The 19,397-nt window shown below is 48.7% G+C and overlaps 1 protein-coding gene and 1 pseudogene across 1 annotated transcript; both read left to right on the top strand.

The window, feature by feature from the left end:
• Positions 1-6,728: 6,728 nt before the first annotated feature.
• LOC119285668 (Fanconi anemia group I protein-like) lies at positions 6,729-13,030 on the top strand. Its single transcript, XM_037565005.1, has 13 exons — positions 6,729-7,541; positions 7,738-7,819; positions 7,914-8,105; positions 8,231-8,295; positions 8,373-8,532; positions 8,611-8,856; positions 8,952-9,068; positions 9,197-9,388; positions 9,466-9,547; positions 9,640-10,580; positions 11,332-11,842; positions 11,921-12,111; positions 12,209-13,030. Exons 1-13 carry the CDS (start codon positions 6,784-6,786, stop codon positions 12,806-12,808), a joined length of 4,137 nt encoding a protein of 1,378 aa, XP_037420902.1. The 5' UTR covers positions 6,729-6,783; the 3' UTR covers positions 12,809-13,030.
• Positions 13,031-13,318: 288 nt separating this feature from the next.
• Positions 13,319-19,397, top strand: part of LOC119285667 — an 11,433-nt pseudogene continuing 5,354 nt past the window's right edge.

Here is a 19,397-nt window from a genome sequence, read left to right as displayed (position 1 = left end):
TTGGCATCCAAGAATTCTTAATGTGGTGGAGATTGACATTCCCGGGCATGCTCCGTTGCACCATCGATGGTGCATGAGGCACTTTTGTTCGAACTTCTATAGGGCATATGGCCTTAAGGAGTTGGCCGATGATCTTCAAGATTGTTGTCTCGCTTTCTCCGAGAAGCGGTTTGCCACTTTGTTGAACAAATTGCTCGCACACAAAAAACTTGATCCCTGGGGTCAAGACTTTATCAATAGGCACATTCAACACCGGAACAAGTGGGCACGTGATTTTGATGAAGATGGCCGGAGATACGGTCAAATGACAAGCAATATGGCCGAATGCTTAAATAGGGTGCTCAAAGGTGCACGTGGATTACCCGTGACGGCAATAGTTCAATACACATTTGACAAGATGAATGCATACTTTCTAAAGTACTCGATGGAAACTGATGCACAGATAGCGGGTGAGAACCCGCGCAAGTACAAGTACAAGTTCCCACCCAAGGTTGATGAATGGTTAAAATTTCAACCACGGAAGGCGGACTCAGAAGAAGCTATATTATATGACAATGAAGAGTGGAAGTACGAAGTGAAAGAGCCAGGAGGAACCACAAACAATGGCCGGCAACATGGAGGTCGGGCTTTCAAGGTGTCGTTAACACAATGTGATTGCTCTTGCGGGAGGCCATTGTTGCTTCATCTCCCATGCTCACACTTGTATACCGCTGGTCGCGTTACAAATGTGGACATCAATCACCCATGCACCATGAGGGAGTTGGAGTTCTCAATCATGACGGTCAAGAAAACATGGGCTCCCCGCTTTCACCCATACTTTGACCAATCACAATGGCCGGAGTACCATGGAGTTCAACTATGGCCGGATCCGGAGTTGAAGGTTGTTAAACGGGGTAGACGTAAGACAAAGCGTCTTAGAGGCGACATGGACGGATGGGGCCATGGTGGCCGCCGCGAAGCGGGAAACAACCAATTCCAAGAGCCTCGTGAGAGCTCCCGTTGTGGGGAATGCAACGGTCATGGCCACAACAAAAGAAAATGTACGAAACCAAGGAAAAGGTCCAAGAAAAATGATGCAAGCACTAGCCAACAAGGAGCTACACAAGGGAGCCAACCAAGTGGTATCCAACAAGTGCCAAGCCAACCAAGAGGTAGCCAACAAGTGCGAAGGCAACAACGTGGTAGCCAACAAGTGCCAAGGCAACCAAGTGGGAGCCAACAAGTGCCAAGGCAACCAAGTGGGAGCCAACCTAGTGGTAGCCAACAAGTGCCAAGGCAACCAAATGGGAGCCAACCTAGTGGTAGCCAACAAGTGCCAAGCCAACCAAGTGGTAGCCAACAAGTGCCAAGCCAACCAAGTGTTAGCCAAAGAGGATCTGGGTGATAAAGAGGTCGGCAACTAGGACTTACAAGAGGCCGTGGTGGTGGTAGTCTAGGCCGTGGTGGTGGTAGAGCTCGTGGTGGTGGTGTTGCCTATGGTGATGGTCTTGGCCTTGGTGATGGACTTGGCCATGGTGATGGACAAGGGCAAGGTTGTTGCAGAGGAAAGTTTGGATACCTCGATGGACCATTTTCGTATGTTGCTCACTAACTATAATGTTTCATATGTTCTTGTTTTACATGTGCTTCCATTTTTTCTTATCGTCTTTACTAACCATTATGTTTCACTCATTGTAGGTATGGCGGCTTCACAACCCAACAAATCAACAATGAAGGAGGATGGTGAAGATGAGATGGCGGGATGGTGGGAGAAGGCTGCGAAGAAGCTTAGAGAGGAGGATGTAGCCAAGCTAAAGAAGAAGAAGGAAGAGGAGCTTGAGGAGAAGAGGAAGGCAAAAGAGAGAGCGTCAAATGCGATGCGCGCTAGGGAGAAAGCGTTGGTGAGGAAATGTGAGGAGGCACAGAAGAAGCATCAAAAGGATTTTGAAGAAGGAACCATGAAGCTTTGGGCAATTGCAGCTGAAAAAAAAGAGAGGGGGAATCAGATATTTATGGAGAGGGTGGTTAAGGAGGCCCACCTCATAAGGAAAAGGGAGGATGAAGAGGAAGAAGAGAGGAAGAAGAAGAAGAAGAAGAGGAAGGGAAAGGGGCCTTGCTCTACGCAATAGAGCTATGTCATCTTCAACTTGCTTGTGGACGATGATCGTGTTATCCTCTAAACTATGCTCTTCGATTTGGTTGTGAACTACTATGTGTCATGAACTACTATCTCTCCTCCTCGATTTGGTTGTGAACTACTATGTGTCGTGAAGTACTATGTATTATGAACTAGTATGTGTCGTGAAGTACTTTGTGCATATGTTGTCTTCACAGTTCTTCGCTTGCTATGTATCAATCCTACTTCACATCATCGGAATATGTGTGCATATGCCAAAAAATTCGCTAAGTACAAGTGCAACGCCTAGCTCCAGGGCCTTGCACTGCTCAGTGTGACGCCTGGTTCTGAGGCGTTGCACTCCTGGGATGAGCTAAACAGAGAGCAAACAAAACGTTTGCAAGTTACAGCTGCTGCAGCGCCTAGCCTGGAGGCGCCCCACTGAGTAGTGCAACGCCCTTGTAAACACTTTGTTTGCTCTCTGTTTAGCTCATCCCAGGCGTGCAACGCCTCAGAGCTAGGCGTCACACTGTACAGTGCAGCGCCTAGCTCTGAGGCATTACACTCCTGGGATGAGCTAAACAAAGAGCAAACAAAACGTTTGCTAGTTACAGCCGCTGCAGCGCCTAGCCTGGAGGCGCCACACTGAGCAGTGCAACGCCCTGGAGCTAGGCATTGCACTGCTTAGTGTGGCACCTCCAGGCTAGGCGTTGCACGGCTGTAACTTGCAAACTGGGTCATTTTCAGGCACAGTTCAACATTTCCTAGAACAAGCAGTCAGGTTCTTTAAGTTCAACATTTCAGTCACAGTTGAACATTATTAAGACAACAAGTTCAACATTGCTAAGATAACCAATGACTTCAAGTTTAACATAGAGCTACCACCACTCCAAGTTCAACATAACTAAGACATACAAGAGGATCAAGTTCAGCATAGAGCTACCACCACTCCAAGTTCACCGACATAACAAGTTCCACATTACTACAAGCTACCACCACTTCAAGTTCAACATTACAAATAGAGGACGATGACTAGTTCCTTGAGCACTTTTTGGTTGCTCCCACCTCTTGCTAGCTAACTTCTTCACCTTCCTAGGAAGAGGAACCCGCTCCCGCTCTGGCTCCGGTTCCTCCATGTCATCCACATCGTCATCCAAATAGTCATCCAAAGCCGCCATCCGCGAGGTGCCGACCATCCTTTTGCCTCTTTGGGTGAAGTCTTCAGGTGTGTACTTGTTGATCCCCGTCCTAGGCTTTAACCTGTATGCAGACCTAACCTGGTACGTCCCCAAGGTCATATCATCAGCAACCTATGCATCAACAAAAGATATGGAAAGACAATGTGTGAGGATATAGTTAGCAATGCATCAACAATTGGATATCTATGCTCATGCCATACCTCTTGGGTGACCACACCCACATCCTCATCCTCCAAATGATCACCATGGCCCTTCCCCGAAGCGGGATCTGATGGTGTCGCCGACCTAGACCATTCTGGTGATACATACTCGGGGTCACGACAACCGAAAAGGATTGATAGACGCCTTAACTTTTGGCCCTGGCGCTGCAACATGTACAAGTGAATGAGACATCGAACGTAGCAACACATGTTAAGTGCTAGTTTGAAGGAGATGTGAACCTTGATGAATGCTCGAAGTGCACCTTCCCCATCGCTTTCGCCAGCCGGGGTTGTTTCAAGAATAGTCTCGGTCTCATCAACTGCTTTCTTGATCTGGGCACGCTATGAACAGAAACGGTATTAACGTGTTAGGCAAGCGAAGATGTGAATAGTGTGAATGAAAAGCAAAGAGGGCAAATACCATAAAGTTCATCATTGGAGCTGAAGGGATCATTGAGTTGCCTTTCCTGACTAATGTGTTGTACTGGTGCTGCGCTACCTCATCAAAAACAGTGGGTTCTTCCAAAATCTCCTCAGCATACGCCGGCTTGCATACCTCCACACGGGTACTTGCAAGAAACCATGTGAGATAGTTGTTGAACGCGATCGGGCAGTGCTCACGAAGCTGGGCTCATTTTCCAGCCCTAGCTTGCTCCACACTAAGCGCGAACTGTACGACATAGTTCCCGTGATGCTTGTCCCAATCCTTGATCTTCCGCTGCCTTTTCCTATCCAACCTGCAAGTTAGAAACAGAATATTAGCACCATCGAAACCGCTGAGAAGCTGCTAAGTGCTCAAGGTTAATTATATTTTACGCGTGTAGCAACTTGTCCGTGTCCTCCCACTCCGATGGGTGTGCGTAGAACAAACCAAACTTACGGCACACTCGATGTGGGAGGTGAAGCTCAACCGCCCAATTGCATATGAGTGGGTACCGCATACGCCAGAGATCCCTATCCCTAGTGCACATCGGATTCAGTCTGAACTCTATAGAGTTACCAAAACTGTCTCCTGTTCCATACGACTCCCATACCACCTGCAAAATGGGATAGAATGCAAAATTGATATCGACTTGCAATAGAAGCATCATAATCACTTATGCAATGTCGATTCACCTGCTCAGGCATGATCGCGTCAAGCTCACTCTGGTACAACTTGTACATGACCGAGGGATCATCCGTCGTCTCATTTAACACATCCCACTTGTAAGCCCAAGTGGGGAGCCATAGTGGGTCGCTTTTGTTGTCCCAATCCTCGTACTTCACGGTCTTCGGGCGTCCAAGCGGCAAACGCTCCCAGCTCCATATGGAAAGTGCGAGCAAACAACCACCAATACCTCCAGATGACCTACAACAGGCTTCGTCCAACTGCACATAAAAGAGAACATGGTTAAATTAAGAGCAAGATCGCATTTATAGTGTAGCAATGAAGTGAAAAAGAAACAACTTCATACCTGTCTATACAAGTAAGCCAGTGTCGCCGAACCCCAACTCCAATTGCTATCAAAGACGGTCAACACCTTCAGCCACATCCATGGAGCATTCTTGCCTGTGCCATCAGCATACATAGTCCTGGATATCACGTACCACATATAGACACGAGCATATGTCTTGACCGTGTCCTCATTAGCTTCCTGAGGGCAAGTACCAAAGTGCTCAGTAATCCACGTGAAAGGAGCACCGACTGCGACTCTTTCCTTCTTCTTGTCTTCTGTTGCTGGTTCCCGAGGCTCCAGAGGAACCATACCGATAAGGGCATTCATTTGCACGCGCCACCCATCAGAATCAATGCTCATACATAGAGGATTCCCATTGATAGGAAGATCGGTGATCATAGCAATATCCTGAAGCGTTACGGTCATCTCCCTGGTCCGAAGATGGAAACTGTGTGTCTCCGGCCTCCAATGATCAATAAGAACGGTGAGTGCTGGAGCATTGTTGGGTGGCGTCGACCGTCTGACCATCTGAATGAAAGGGAGAAGTCCTGTCTCCCTTACATACGGTGTGTATCGCTCATCATAGCGCATCCACCCAAGGGTGACCCCGTGAGAACGAAGCTTCAGAGGTGCAAGCTCCTACAAACAAACAAATCATAACATTACATATGGGGCATTTGTGTTTGAAATAAACACGAAATTCATAAAACCGGCCACTTTCATTATTACCCGCTGCTCCACCGCCATAGCATACGACCGATGTTGTTTGTTCCAATGATCATCGAGAAGCCAAACCATCCTAACAATTTTAAAAGAAAACTTTCTTGTCAACACGATTATCTTTTGAATACAAATAAACTAAAGTATGCCTAGTACATACAAAATTCAAAGCATATATATCCAAAGCATTCTTGTCAACACAAATATAATTTCAACACAAATAAACTAAACTAGGCCTACTTCATGCAAGATTTAATACAAATATCTTTTCCATATAAAATAACATGTCAACCTATGTATCCAAACCATTTTTTTAATAAAATATACTAAACTAGGGTTGCTAAATTAGGTATCTAATACATGCAAGATTCTAATACATGCAACATTCTAATCTAACAAGGGTTCCCCAAATCTAATACATGCAAGATTCAAATAAGGGTTCCCCAAATCTTCAAAATATCATACATTCTATGGATAGAAAGAAAGGGATCGGAGGAGAGTACCTTCTAGAATGGATTGGTGAAGGAATCCACGGACCAAATCGTTAGATCTGAAGAATTTGGGAGAGGGGATTGAGAGGGGGGAGGAGAGGGCCGCCGCCGCGGCTATGCTGTTTCTGTAACTGTAACTGGTGGTGCAATGGGGTGGGGGGAGGGGAGGAGAGGGCCGCCGCGGTGAATAAGTCACAATGCAGTGCCCGCTGCATATGTGCGGCGCCTAGCTCGGAGGCGCTGCACTGCTGGGTGCGGGCCCAGGGGCTGCCACGGTGGACTGGCGTGCAACGCCGCTGAACTGGACGTTGCACCGTAGGATGTGGCGCCTGCGTGACGAGCGCTATACAAAAAAATAAGAAGAGTGAAATAGTTTCACGGGCAGTTCATTATGTGAATTACGGGCAGTTCATTATGTGAATTGATTTCGTCAACAGATCAAAACTGTGAAATTTGCCGATCAGGATAACGTCGAACCAAACAAGCCCTAAAGGTGCAGGATCATTTCTCACAGCGTGCAGAAACACACACACAAAAGAAAAAAGAAAAACCTTCTCGTGTCACGGAAGGCGAGCGAAAACCCCACCCGCTTCCCGCCCGAACCCCCAAACTCCCCGCCGGCAGCCACGCCTTTGGACGGTGATGTCGGCGGCCGCCGTCGATGGCCCTCCCTCGTCGCAGCAACCCCCACGGTCCAGCGTGGAATCTGTCCTCCAACTCGCCTCCCGCGACCCCTCAGCCGCGGTTCCCCTCCTACCCGCTCTCCCGCCAGACGCCCTCGCCGACCTCCTCTGCTCCCTCTCCGCCGCCTCCCCCCCGAACCACCTCTCCCTCCTCCCAGCCCTGCTCTCCCTCTCCCCAAACCCCTCGGCCGCCTCCGCTGCCTTCTCCTCCCTCCTCAACGCGCCCAGCTGGCCGTCTCCGACCCTCCTCGCCGTCGCCTCCCTCCTGCGCGACCTCCCCGTGTCATTCCGATCCCGCGTTCCCGACTGCCTATCTAAGGTTCTCTCCCTCCTCCCCGGCGCCGATGTCCAGGACCTCCCCGCACTCGCCTATCAGCTCCTCCTCCTCGCCTCCAAACCGGTCCACCCCCGGCTCGTCCTCGCCGGCCTCCTCCGCTTCTTCGGCGGCCGCCACGGCGCCCGTGTGCGCGCCCTGCCGTCCATCGCACGGCAGGTCGAGGGCACCGTGCTGATGCACGTCGCCTTTGCGGTTAAGCAGGACCCTGCACTGGCAAGGGAGGTGGTAGCCGCCGTCAAGGCCAATGCCACGGGTGTGCTCAACGGATTCGCCGTGGCGGTACTGCTGTCCGTGGCACGCGTGCGGAGGTTCAACGACGGTGCTGTGGCCGTGCTCCGGGACGCTGCCACTACATCACGCCGGGATTATCGGATGTCGAGGTGAGGGCATTGTTGTCTAATTGGGATGTATTTAGCGTACACATTTGTTGTGAGATGTACTCCCTCCGTTCCAAAATAGATGACCCAACTTTAGTATAAAGTTAGTACAAAGTTGAGTCATCTATTTTGGAACGGAGGGACTATTTAGCATCGATATTTGTTCTGATTGGCTGGTTTCGTGACCAATGTCTTATAGGCGCTGCAAGTGGTTGCCAGATGGCCTCAAAGAGGAAAGTGTAGAGGCTGCTCATTGTGTTGAGAAGGCACTACTGAAAGCAGTGAGGAATTTGTATTTTGAATCTGTGATGATCAGAATACTCTACCTTGGATTCTTAGTTCTCTTTGGGATTGTAAATTGGGCCTAATATGCAGGTCGCTGAGAGCATTGGTGGGAGGGAGCATGTCGTTCCAAGCATTGTTCAGGTAGGTTTTCTCCTGTTAGAAGCCTCAAACGGTGATCCAGGGGAGGAAGATGGTCCAGACGAAGGGGTTATGAGCACTGAAGAAATAGGTGTTAATATGCTCAAGTCGTTGTTTGAGACCCACGAAGTGGCACGCACTGAGGTATGATCAAGGCGGTCTGATCTTTTTGTTGGGGAGTCAATTATGATTAGCTGCTTGATTCGTTTAATATGACATAGCATGTTTCCATTGGCTTACTTTTTTCCCATTGGTTTACTTGAGGTCAGATAATTGAACAATGCAAGTTCCGGATCCTCTCAGCAAAGCCCCAGCAAAGTGCACCAGTCCTTCGGTAACAGAAGCTCGAAAACCCGTTAAAAGCTTGCGGAGTATACTTTCTATTTTAGTAAATTCTGTCTTTTTCTACAGTTTGCTTGGATGCTTAGTTCGGAGTCATCCGTTTCCAATGCTAGAATACGTTGCACACCTGAAGGAGTTGCTGGACTATTTTGCCTTCATGAATGACAAGATATCGACGGGTCTGATCAATTGCATCTTGCCACTCACTAAGTTCAGCCGTGATCTCAAGGTCTGTGACCTTCACAGTATTCCATGCTTTTGTGGTTGTAAACCGGGGTATGATGATTGTGGTGGAATCAATTTTCAGGATTACATAATATTGGTAGTAAGGAAGGCCATGTTCAAGCGGGAGGATGCTGTCCGTATTGCCGCTACAAATGCTATAGTTGAGCTGATTGTAACAGAGAGCGAGTACAGGAAAAATGAGGCTAATCCTTTTCAAGACTCATCAAGTCAACCGAGCTCTAGCCAGCAACCTGAAATACATAGAGAGGTTGGTGTGGAACTCTTTCAAGAATTAAGTGGATTGCTTCGCAGATGTCTTTCCCAGCAGGTATCTTACAGATATACTGTGCCACTTATTTGTTCTATCCTTCATCTATAGCAATGCAGATATTAGTTCCTGACATAGCTACTCTGCTATTACAGGCTAGAGTCAAAATGGTTTTGTACGAGGGTCTCATTCGAATTGTTACCTCCGATCCAGATGTTGCAGACTATGTCCTTGATTTCCTGTGGCCTCACTTCCTAAACTATTACATAGAGGTAAAACTACCAAAGAGATTCTTGTATCCACTTCTGTCCACTTGATACTGTAGATTCACTCAAGTACATTTTTTTCGCAAGCCAAATAAAGTTTTTCTTATGGGATGCTGTTGCCTAAATTGCTTCAGAATGCTGAATGCCCCCTTAAAATGGATTCATGTTTTAAAGTTGAGAATGCCAAAGTATGTATGGTGGAACCTTTGGATTGCCTACTGTCATGTGTCTCGTGCATTCTTCGAGCTCAACAAAATAGTAAATGTCACCGACCACGTGATGCATATTGGAAGTGTTTTGGTTTTGCTCCTTCCCAGGATAATGAGGTTTGCTCTTTGCTCATTTTGAAATCCTTAACTAATTGGTTTAAGCATAATGTATTCCAAATCTATGCTACTGTCAGGTTGGAAGATCCTCATCAAGGGACTTGTTCATGAAAGGATTATCAAATATCCAGAAGTATTTGAGGAAATGCCTCACAGAAGGTTTGTGATAAAGGCATCCCGTTGGTGCTTAACCCTATTATTTTAAATGATACATATTTTCATGCTTACAGTTTGCTGTTGATTTATAACAGATCAACGAGGACAGACCCAAGAAGCTGGTTCTGCTTCTTCATCTTTGGAGATAGTCCAGTGTCATAACGTTTTTATGCCTGGAATCGTTGAGGTTTTTGTTGATTTTGCTTCTTCAAAACTAGCTGAAGCTGCTGATGAACCGAAGGAGAAGTTAGAAAAAGAAATACTGGAGCTCGTTGATGCTCACAGTGGCTTTGAGAGGAAAACAAGCAAGAGCAGGGAGAAAGTTGCACGAAGAAGAGGGGATTCAAGAAGTGCTACAGATAGGCAGACTAATGAACCTAATGAAAATTCAAACGCTTCTTTGCTGAAATTACATGAAAAGAGGGGGAAATTTATGAATTCAAGTTTGTATGAGCTTGTAGTGATGTGTGCCAAACAGTGCCATGCTGATAAATATGATAAAGGCAGCCAGCGTCCTAGCCAATCTAAATTGAATCAGAGCTCCAATCTATTATCCTTTGTACTGAAAGCCTGTCTTGAGATGTTCAGATCACTTACAGCTAAGGCAAGTGATCTGGCCATTGGAAATCTAAGAAGAACGCGGTATGAAGATGTAAAAAACTTAGCGCAGCCAATTGTGAAGCTCTTATGGTGGCTTATGTTAGATTCAGAGCAAGAGAATGGTGGATTCAAGAAGAACACAACCCAAGGGAAGAAAACAGTTGAAAACAAAAAGGATCAGTTATATCTGGCATTGACATGCTTTAAAGAACTTTTTAAACTAAGTGTATCAGAAGACCGTTCTAGTGACATTACTGATCTTCTGATATCTTCGGCTCCTTCAAATATAGAGGATATGATGGAAGCTGACCAGCTTCTTGACAATGACACTACTGTGACTGAGAATCCAGCAAAAAGAGGCGCTCATGTGTTTCTGAACATATTGAAGATGTTATATGCTAGAGCCCTTTCCCAATCCCTTTCACGTGAATCTGAGGTAAGCCTAATGGTAATCTGAGTAGGACAGCAACATATGATGGATTGTGTTTCTACTGTATTACGTTATTATAACTCTGATGCCCAGTTGCACCTATTTAGCATAATAAGCATAATGCACAGTAGATGCTTCTGCTTCTGCACCGTTCATTTCGTTGGAAATATTTGCACATGCTCCTTGTTGGCCTGCTTATGTTATTTTGGGTGGAAGTTGTGCCACAGTTCAGTTCTACTCCCTCCATTCCAAAATAATTGAAGTTATACATTTGTCGTAAGTCAAACTTGCTTAAGTTTGACTAACTCTATCGAAAAATGTGCTAAGATTTACAACACCAACACATAGTATAAAAATATATTTCATAAAGATTCTCATGAGACTAATTTGATGTTCTAGATTTAATTTATGTAGACTTGGTCAAACTTAAACAAGTTTGCCTTAGGACAAACCTAGAACTTAAATTATTTTGGAATGGAGGTAGTAGATGATATAGATTAGTTGACATTTCATATTCTAGATAACTTATCCGTCCAAACTTGCTGTTCTCAGTCTTTGAGTGATTTTATTTTCTTTGTTTTAGGTATGTGCAGGTATGTCATGCCAGATACCATGTTATGTGTTAATAAATAACTATCCACAAAATAATCCTCATTGAAGATACAAGTGAATAATTTGATCTTAATGGTTTGCTTTGGTAGATAATCTAAAGTTCTCTCACAAATGGAAAAACTAAAGTTCATGTTCATTTCTGCAGGCTGTATCTGAACTGATTTTTGGCATATCAAGGAAACTGCATCCTGATCAGAGGCATCTTGTGGGACATTGGGCTGCAGGCTTATGTCGAAAGAATACTGTCCAAAGCCCAACCACCGCACAAGAGATGGTAAAACTCGCTGTCCATCTTATGACAACTCCAGATGACATGATTCTTGTGCATGAGATGACAACAGAGTTGAAGAAATTAATAGCCTCCGGAGACGAGGACTCTGTAGATTCTTCCGAGGCATTTCTCATTGTCAATTGTAAAACAAAAAATTCACTTGTTGCTGTCTTCCTTCACATGGTTGAGTCATCTCTTATGGAACTGGAATGGGGTCTTGGTAAGCTTAAGGCAATGCTGACATTAGGTTACGGCTCTTCTAATGTCGACGAGGATCAGCCAGCAGATGAAAGGACGCAAAGAATGTTTCTGGAGGAAGCACTCTACTCCAGATCAACATCAGTAGTTCATGTTCTTTCGTCTTTCACACATATGAGCCTTAAGGGTAGGTTGAAAAAGTATCATAAAACGCCTATATTGTTACATTCCTCTATTCAGTCTGATTTTACCTTTGCACACTCAGATTCTCAGGCAGAGCAGTTTCTGAAACTGACTGCAAAGTTCTACAAGCTCTTGGCTCACATCTCAAAGTCTCAGATTGCACCTAAGGGCTACAAGCAGTTCATACCAGGCCTCAAATTTCAGAAAATGGCGGAAGTAACTTGCAGGATGCTTACTGCTCCACTTTACAATTTTGTCTTTACACTTCAAGAGGTCTCTGGCACTATAAATACACTGTTCACGCTTATGGCTCCTATCACCTCATTTTAATAGTTTCTTGTTTTCTCGTTTGCTTTATTGTGTGTTACAGAGTGAGCAACCACACAAAAAAGGAACCCTCGCGAAGATTAAAAGGGAGAGCAAATGCATTCCTGATCTTATTTTCCAGGTTGAGGATTATGAGAAGTACCTAATTCAGTTAAGCAAGCTCACAAAGGTGAACCTTCTGAGGCATGCCAAGCGTAGCGTAGCAAGAGATTTTCGGATACAACCAAAGGAGAAAGCTGCAGAAGAAGAACGTGAAGGGGATTCTCCTCCAGCGAGTGCCGCATCACCTGAGAGTGACCCTGAGGAGGATGCAAAAGAAGGTCCAGATGTTCGTGCTGATGAAAACCTGCAGGCCAGTGCACAACATGATGACACCGTCCAAGATTCTGAATCCGATGGAGAAGAGGAGGAAGTATTAGTACACATGAAGAGAGCCAATGCAAACCAAATTGTCCAAGATTCTGAATCCGATGGAGAAGAGGAGGAAGTATTAGCATGCAGCAAGAGAGCTAAGACAAACCAGATGGTCCAAGATTCTGAGTCTGATGGAGAAGAGGAGGAAATGTTAGCACGGAGGAAGAGAGCCAAGACAAACCAAATCATCCAAGATTCTGAATCTGATGAAGATGCTGAAGGCGAGTGAATTTTTTGTAGGCAGCAATCAGAAAGCATAAGTCATAGTTGTAGGAAATATAGATCAATATTCGTAGATAGTTTTGAACAGTTTCTGTTGGTTAACCTGTTGATTTTAGACAATATATAAGATGTAATCGCAATCATTGTGCTCTTGCTCTTGGTTACATTTTTCTCGTGAATTTTAACACGAACCACATTTCTTCTGGAGCGAGACATATACTACTGTACTATGCTGGCAATCTTTGATGACTGAATTTTGTCCTTCCTGTCTTACTGTACTTCACTCACTGTCAAGAAGAGCCTCCTGTATTGAAACAACTTGACGTATATTGGCTGTTGACGGGGCAGCATATTGTCGAGTGCAGTGATCCATGTCTAGCACCCTATCAGGAGATAGCTGATGTTTTATTTTTCAAAAAATGGCGGTAGCTGATGTTTCTGGTGGGCAAAGCATAGTCTGCAGTTGCGCACACTCGGCAACATCTGAATCTGATCCAAGGCTCCAAGCCACCGGACCGGACCCAACACAACACGGGGTTCCCGACCTGGTGCTGGTGCGCACAAACCCATTCGAGTCAGACTCCACCGCCGAGCCTATATATGCCTCACTCTTTCGGCTCGCCCGCAAAACCCTAGAACCCACCCCTACGCCGCCGCCGCCGCCGCCGCCATGGTAACATGCCTCCCGGCCTGCCTTGTCGACGCTGATCTATGTAACCGTGGGCACGATCTGACCCATCTCCTGTGCTCTCTCGTGGCAGGGTATCGACCTCGTCGCCGGCGTCCGTAACAAGAGGACCAAGCGCACCGCGCCAAAGTCGGACGATGTCTACCTCAAGCTTCTGGTGAAGGTAAGCCACACGTTCACCTCGATCCGGTGGAGTCCTCCCCATTTCCTGCCGAATTTCGGAATTTATTTTGAGCAGCGTCTCATCCCGATCCGTGTGCGTGCAGCTCTACCGCTTCCTGGTGAGGAGGACCAAGAGCCAGTTCAATGCCGTGATCCTGAAGCGCCTCTTCATGAGCAAGACCAACCGCCCGCCGCTCTCGCTTTGTCGCCTCGTCAAGTTCATGGACGGCAAGGTCTCTGTTCGTTTGCTTTGGTGTTTATTGATGCGTGATTAGGTTCTTTTCGTTACCTCTGCATGACCCTGTTCGGCTTTGCGATTCTGGGAGTGCAGGATAACCAAATCGCTGTGGTCGTGGGCACCATAACAGATGACAAGAGAGTTTACGAGGTGCCGGCGATCAAGGTGGCAGCGCTCAGGTTCACTGAGACGGCAAGGGCCCGCATTGTGAATGCCGGTGGAGAATGCCTCACCTTTGACCAGCTGGCCCTTCGTGCTCCTCTTGGCCAGAACACGGTAATTTCTGCTGCCCACTTATGTTCTCATCCTCACTCGTCACTAAGTTTGTCTACATACGACCATTGCTATGGATTACAATGTTTTCTATACTTCTAACCGGTGATCCACAGGGAATATGTTTGTTACTAGACTTCTTTTTGTTGTTGCTGGCCCTTGTCTGACCGTACTATTTCAGATCCTGTTACATAATCAGATTTAATGTTGCGAAATTTAAACTCAACTTGCCATCTCAGCCATATAAAATATCAGTTTTGCTAAAGCACATCTAGATGTGCCATAAGTATTGCACATCTAAATCATACTCCCTCCGTCCCAAAATTCTTGTCTTAGATTTGTCTAAATACGGATGTATCAAGTCACGTTTTAGTATTAGATACAGTATCAAGTCACGTTTTAGTATTAGATACATCCATATCTAGACGAATCTAAGACAAGAATTTTAAGACGGAGGGAGTATGTCATTGATCTTACATTGAGATTTGTGTGAATATTTTTTTTCTCTTTTTTCTTTTTCTCTTTATGCTTGATTCACTCATTTAGATGTGCAATAACTAGAGCACATCTAGATGTGCCCTAGACACACCCATAAAATATCTTATGGTTCTAGTACTTTTTATATTAAATTACCGAAAAAGGCTTTCGCCCCGCTTTATAAATAAAGCAACCACCAAGCACAGAGTATCAAGGTCACAACAACAACACACCACACACACTCACACAAACCCACCGCGGGCATGGTCCAACACACACACTCAGACAAAGAGACCCAAGTTTCGTTGTGGGCACAACACAACAAGCCCAACACAAGCACACGACAAGACAACAGAGAAACGGCCAGGCGGTGGCTATGGCGATGGCGAGAAGACGATGATCTAATCCGGTTTCGGAGGTGGTGGGGGAAGCGGTGGAGCCATCCGGAGAGCCATCGTGCGAAGCTGGGTGATGATGGAGGTGATGGCGTCTCTCTCCTTGGGCGGCTAAGCGGCCGCCAAAGTTGCAAGTAACCAGACCATTTGAACAAAGCGTCAGTAGCACGACGAAGAGGGATGCGTTGAATCACAAGTTTATTCCTAACAGTCCACAGCGTCTAGGCCAGCACCCCAATGGACAGCCACCTAATGTGGCGCACTGCGGGTGGGATCGCCTGGAGGTCGGCGAAGAGAGCGGGGAAGTTGTTGTGGTCCCAGCTTCCACCCACTATCTCGCGGAAACAGCTCCATAGGAACTGTGCGGACACGCAGGTGAAGAAGATATGATTCGAATCCTCTTCCGGCCCGCAGAGCGGGCATCGCCCATCACCTGGGCCATTGCGCTTCAGGACCTCGACGCCAGACGGGAGGCGGCCACGGATCCATTGCCACAAGAAGATCCTAATCTTCAGGGGGAGGCGAATCTCCCAAATGAAGGTGAGCGCCTCATGCCCAGGCGAGGGAGCAATGGCCTGGTACAGGGACTTGGTGGAGAATTGTCCAGAAGGCTCTAGACGCCATCTGGAGCTGTCATCCTCGGTCGTAAGATCAGGCGCGTGCAATGCAATGCAGTCAAGCAGCTCCTGCCAGTTGGCGGTCTCAGCCGGACCAAAGGGCCTCCGGAACGCGAGCTGCCCTAAGTCAATAAGGGCTGCCGTGACAGATATCTAAGGGGCCACCACAATGGAGAATAGGTCGGGAAAGCGGGCCGCAAGGGGCAAGTCGCCAGACCATTTGTCGAACCAGAACAGGGTGGCGGTGCCTGATCCGACCTCTATCGAGGTCCCAATCCTGCAGATTGGGAGGAGCTGGATGACGGATTGCCAGAACTGGGATCCCCCAGACCGCTGGCAGAAAGCGAGAGGCTGGCCTCAGAGGTATTTCTGCTGAATGATGCGAAGCCACATGCCACCATCTCCGTTGGCAGTCCGCCAAAGCCACCGAGTTAGGAGGGCAATGTTCATGCGTTTGGAAGACATGATCCCGAGTCCGCCCTGGTCGCGAGGCTTGCAGATTTCTGACCACCTAACCATGTGGTACTTCTGCTTGTCGCCCTCACCGGCCCAGAAGAAACGGCCTTGAACAGTGGCGATCTCGTGATGAAGCGTCTTCGGAAGGCTGTAGAAGCTCATGATGAACAAGAGCATGCTGGAGAGGGACGAGTTGATGAGCACCGTACATGCTGCTTTGGAGAGCCAACGACCTTGCCAAGGCTCGATACGGTGCTGAAGCTTCCCCACCGTGGGGCGCAGGTCGGCCACCGTGAGCCTAGAATCACTAATGGGTATCCCCAGATAAGTCGTGGGGAAGCTCCCAAGCTGGCAGTTAAGCCGATCCGCAATACTCTGGCGCTCGTCTTGGGAGTACCCCAAGACCATCACCTCGCTCTTGTCGAAGTTGACCTTGAGGCCAGACATCTGTTGGAAGCACAACAGAAGGAACTTGAGGTTTGAAATATCACTCTCCGATCCTTCCACCATGATGATGGTGTAATCCGCATATTGGAGAAGGGAGACCCCGTGCTCCCCAACAAGATGCGGGACTATCCCCTTTATGCGGCCCGCCGCCTTGGCCTTATCCAAGATGGCGGCCAGAGCATCGACAACCATGTTGAACAGGAACAGGGAGAAGGGGTTGCCCTGGCAGGAAGAAAGGGCCGATCTCCCCATTAATGTTCACCGCGGTCCGGCCTGAGGAAACCATCTGCATCACCCTAGTCACCCACCGATCATCGAAGCCCTTTCGGAGGAGACATTCCCGAAGGAAAGACCAGCTAACCGTGTCATATGCCTTGTGGAAGTCTAGTTTCAGGAAGACTGCCTTGAGGTGTTTGGAGTGAACCTCATGGAGTGCTTCATGAAACACTAGGACTCCGTCAAGGATATAACGACCCTGGATGAAGGTCGATTGATCCGGGTGAGTGATCTGGTCGGCGATAGGGGCCACCCTAATGGCGTACCCCTTTGCGAGGATGCGGAAGATGACGTTAATCATCGTAATCGGGCGGAATTGGCTGATCTTCGAGGCCCCCGCCACTTTGGGGATGAGGGTGATTACACCAAAATTGAGCCGGGCGAGGTCGATGGACCCGACCAAGAACTCGTCAAATAGGGCCATCACCTCAGGTTTGATCACCTCCCAAAAGGTCTGGAAGAACTTCACTGGGAGCCCATCTGGTCCAGGAGCCGAGGATGGATTCATGCCCTTAATAGCCGCCCAAATTTCAGCCTCAGAAAACGATGCCGTAAGGGCCTTGTTGTCCGCTGGCGAAACGCAACTGTGGGCAGGCCAAATATCTTGTGCCAGGGCAAGACCTCCCGTGGGGAAGCAGAGAATAGGTCTTTGTACAAGTCGTCTACATGAGCCCAGATGTCCTCGGGACTCTGCAAGAGGGACTCTCCGTCCCAAAGAAGAGGGATGGTGTTCCGGCGTCAACGGCCGTTCGCAATGGCCTGGAAGTAGGCGGTATTGGCGTCCCCTTTTAAGGACCCAATCCTGAGTACCCCGCAGACGCCAGTAGGCCTCCTCGTCTGAGTAGATGACCATGAGCTGGTCTTCCGAATCATATCTAAGCATCCACTTGTCAGCTGAGAGGCCAGCGGTGTCAGCCCGCAGGTCGAGCGCTTGGATGTCATGAAGGAGAGCGTTTTTACGCTCCCGGATGTCGCGGCCGACGTTTGCGCCCCAGCCCTTCATGAATTGCTGTGATCGCTTGGCGCAGAAGTGCCAGTTGTCGACGGCCGAAAGGGATCGATGGGGGGCCTCACGCGCCTCGCGCCACCGCGCGCCCACTGTGGCAGAAAACCCAGGCTGCCGCAACCAGAAGGTCTCGAAACGAAATCGGGGCGGAAGGGGAGGACACTCATTCTCCGGAGAGAGAAGGGGGGCGTGATCTGAGCCAATCCGCGTAATTGCCCGAAGCGATGCTAGGGGGCAATGAATGTCCCACTCAGGGGAAGCGAAGATCCTGTCAAGAACGGAGCAAGTCGGCTCAACTTGTCGGTTTGTCCAAGTGAACCTGGCCCTGACACGATTGAGCTCGCGAAGCCCCATGTCTGCAATGCAGTCATTGAACATCTGCACCCGCGGGAAATTCACCAAATTATTGCTCTTGTCTTCTTTCGACCGAATGAGGTTGAAACCACCTCCCACCACTACCAGGAGCTGAGCGGCTGCTACCTTCCTATGGAGCTCACCGAGGAAGGCCTTCGATCGGTGGTGGTTGGCCGGCCCATAGACCGTAATAATTTCCCATTTGAAGTTCAGTGCCCGCTCAGAGATCTCCATGCTCACGAAGAACTCACCCCGCTCCATGCTCCCTACCTTAAAGGTGGCATCCTTTACCCCTAGGAGGATGCCACCCGAGTGGCCCGCACTTCCACTAGAAGGGAGCCAGTGCCAAGCAAATAGGTCGGACCTCAAGTGCTCGAGCTCCGACAGAGAGAATTCCTTACGCATGGTTTCTTGAATGGCCACAATGTCGATTTGCTCAGTTCGCATGTATTTGATAAGTTGGCGGCGTCGGCCATCTTGACTGAAACCGCGATGTTCCAGAAGAGGGTTCGCATCACTCATCCATCGGGGGCTGCTTGACCCGAAGACATGAGAGGCGCGGAGAGCAGCGGTGCGAGAGCGAGTGCGGTCGCGGATCTCAACTGGGGCGGCCGCCATGCGAGGCGAAGGGTTCGGGGCCGTCCCCGAAGGAGAGGGTACTCGTGCACGGGCCTCGACGAGGCGACCATCTAGGATTTCCCCTGCACGGTTAGCCTCAAACTGAACTGCCGGGGGGGGGGGGGCTTTCCCCGAAACACAATTGCTGAGTCCGCTGCCACCTTTGCGAGGTGGCCAAGCGGAGCCAACTCCAAAGCCGAAAAGGAACGAGTAGCGGATGAGGCAGGAATGTGTGGTGTACCTGGCTCGAGGTTCTGGGCAGCGGCTCGGAGCTCTGCTTGCTCGCGGATAGGCAGAGCAGGGCTACCCACCGGTCTGGCCGCCTCGATCCGAGCATTGCATAGAGAGGAGGTCACCGGAGACGAGGTCGACCTGGCCTGCCTGGAGTAGGCCGCGGTCTGGGAGGGTGGAGGGGGGCGGCCACCGGGGTGGTCACCACCACCTGCAGCCCCACGGCGGCGGAGTCCGGAAGCACCAGAGGCGGACCAGGATGAGCAAGGCAGAGAGGCCCATCGGGTGCCCGGGGAGTCAGGTCGGCGTCGGAATGTCGGACCTCCGCCCCTTGGTGCGGCCTGGAAGCTGCCGCAGG

This window comes from Triticum dicoccoides, chromosome 4A (genome assembly GCF_002162155.2).
Source record: "Triticum dicoccoides isolate Atlit2015 ecotype Zavitan chromosome 4A, WEW_v2.0, whole genome shotgun sequence".
Taxonomy (NCBI): Eukaryota; Viridiplantae; Streptophyta; class Magnoliopsida; order Poales; family Poaceae; genus Triticum; species Triticum dicoccoides.
Note: the sequence above shows the minus strand (reverse complement) of the source record. Positions and strands in the feature narration are given on the sequence as shown.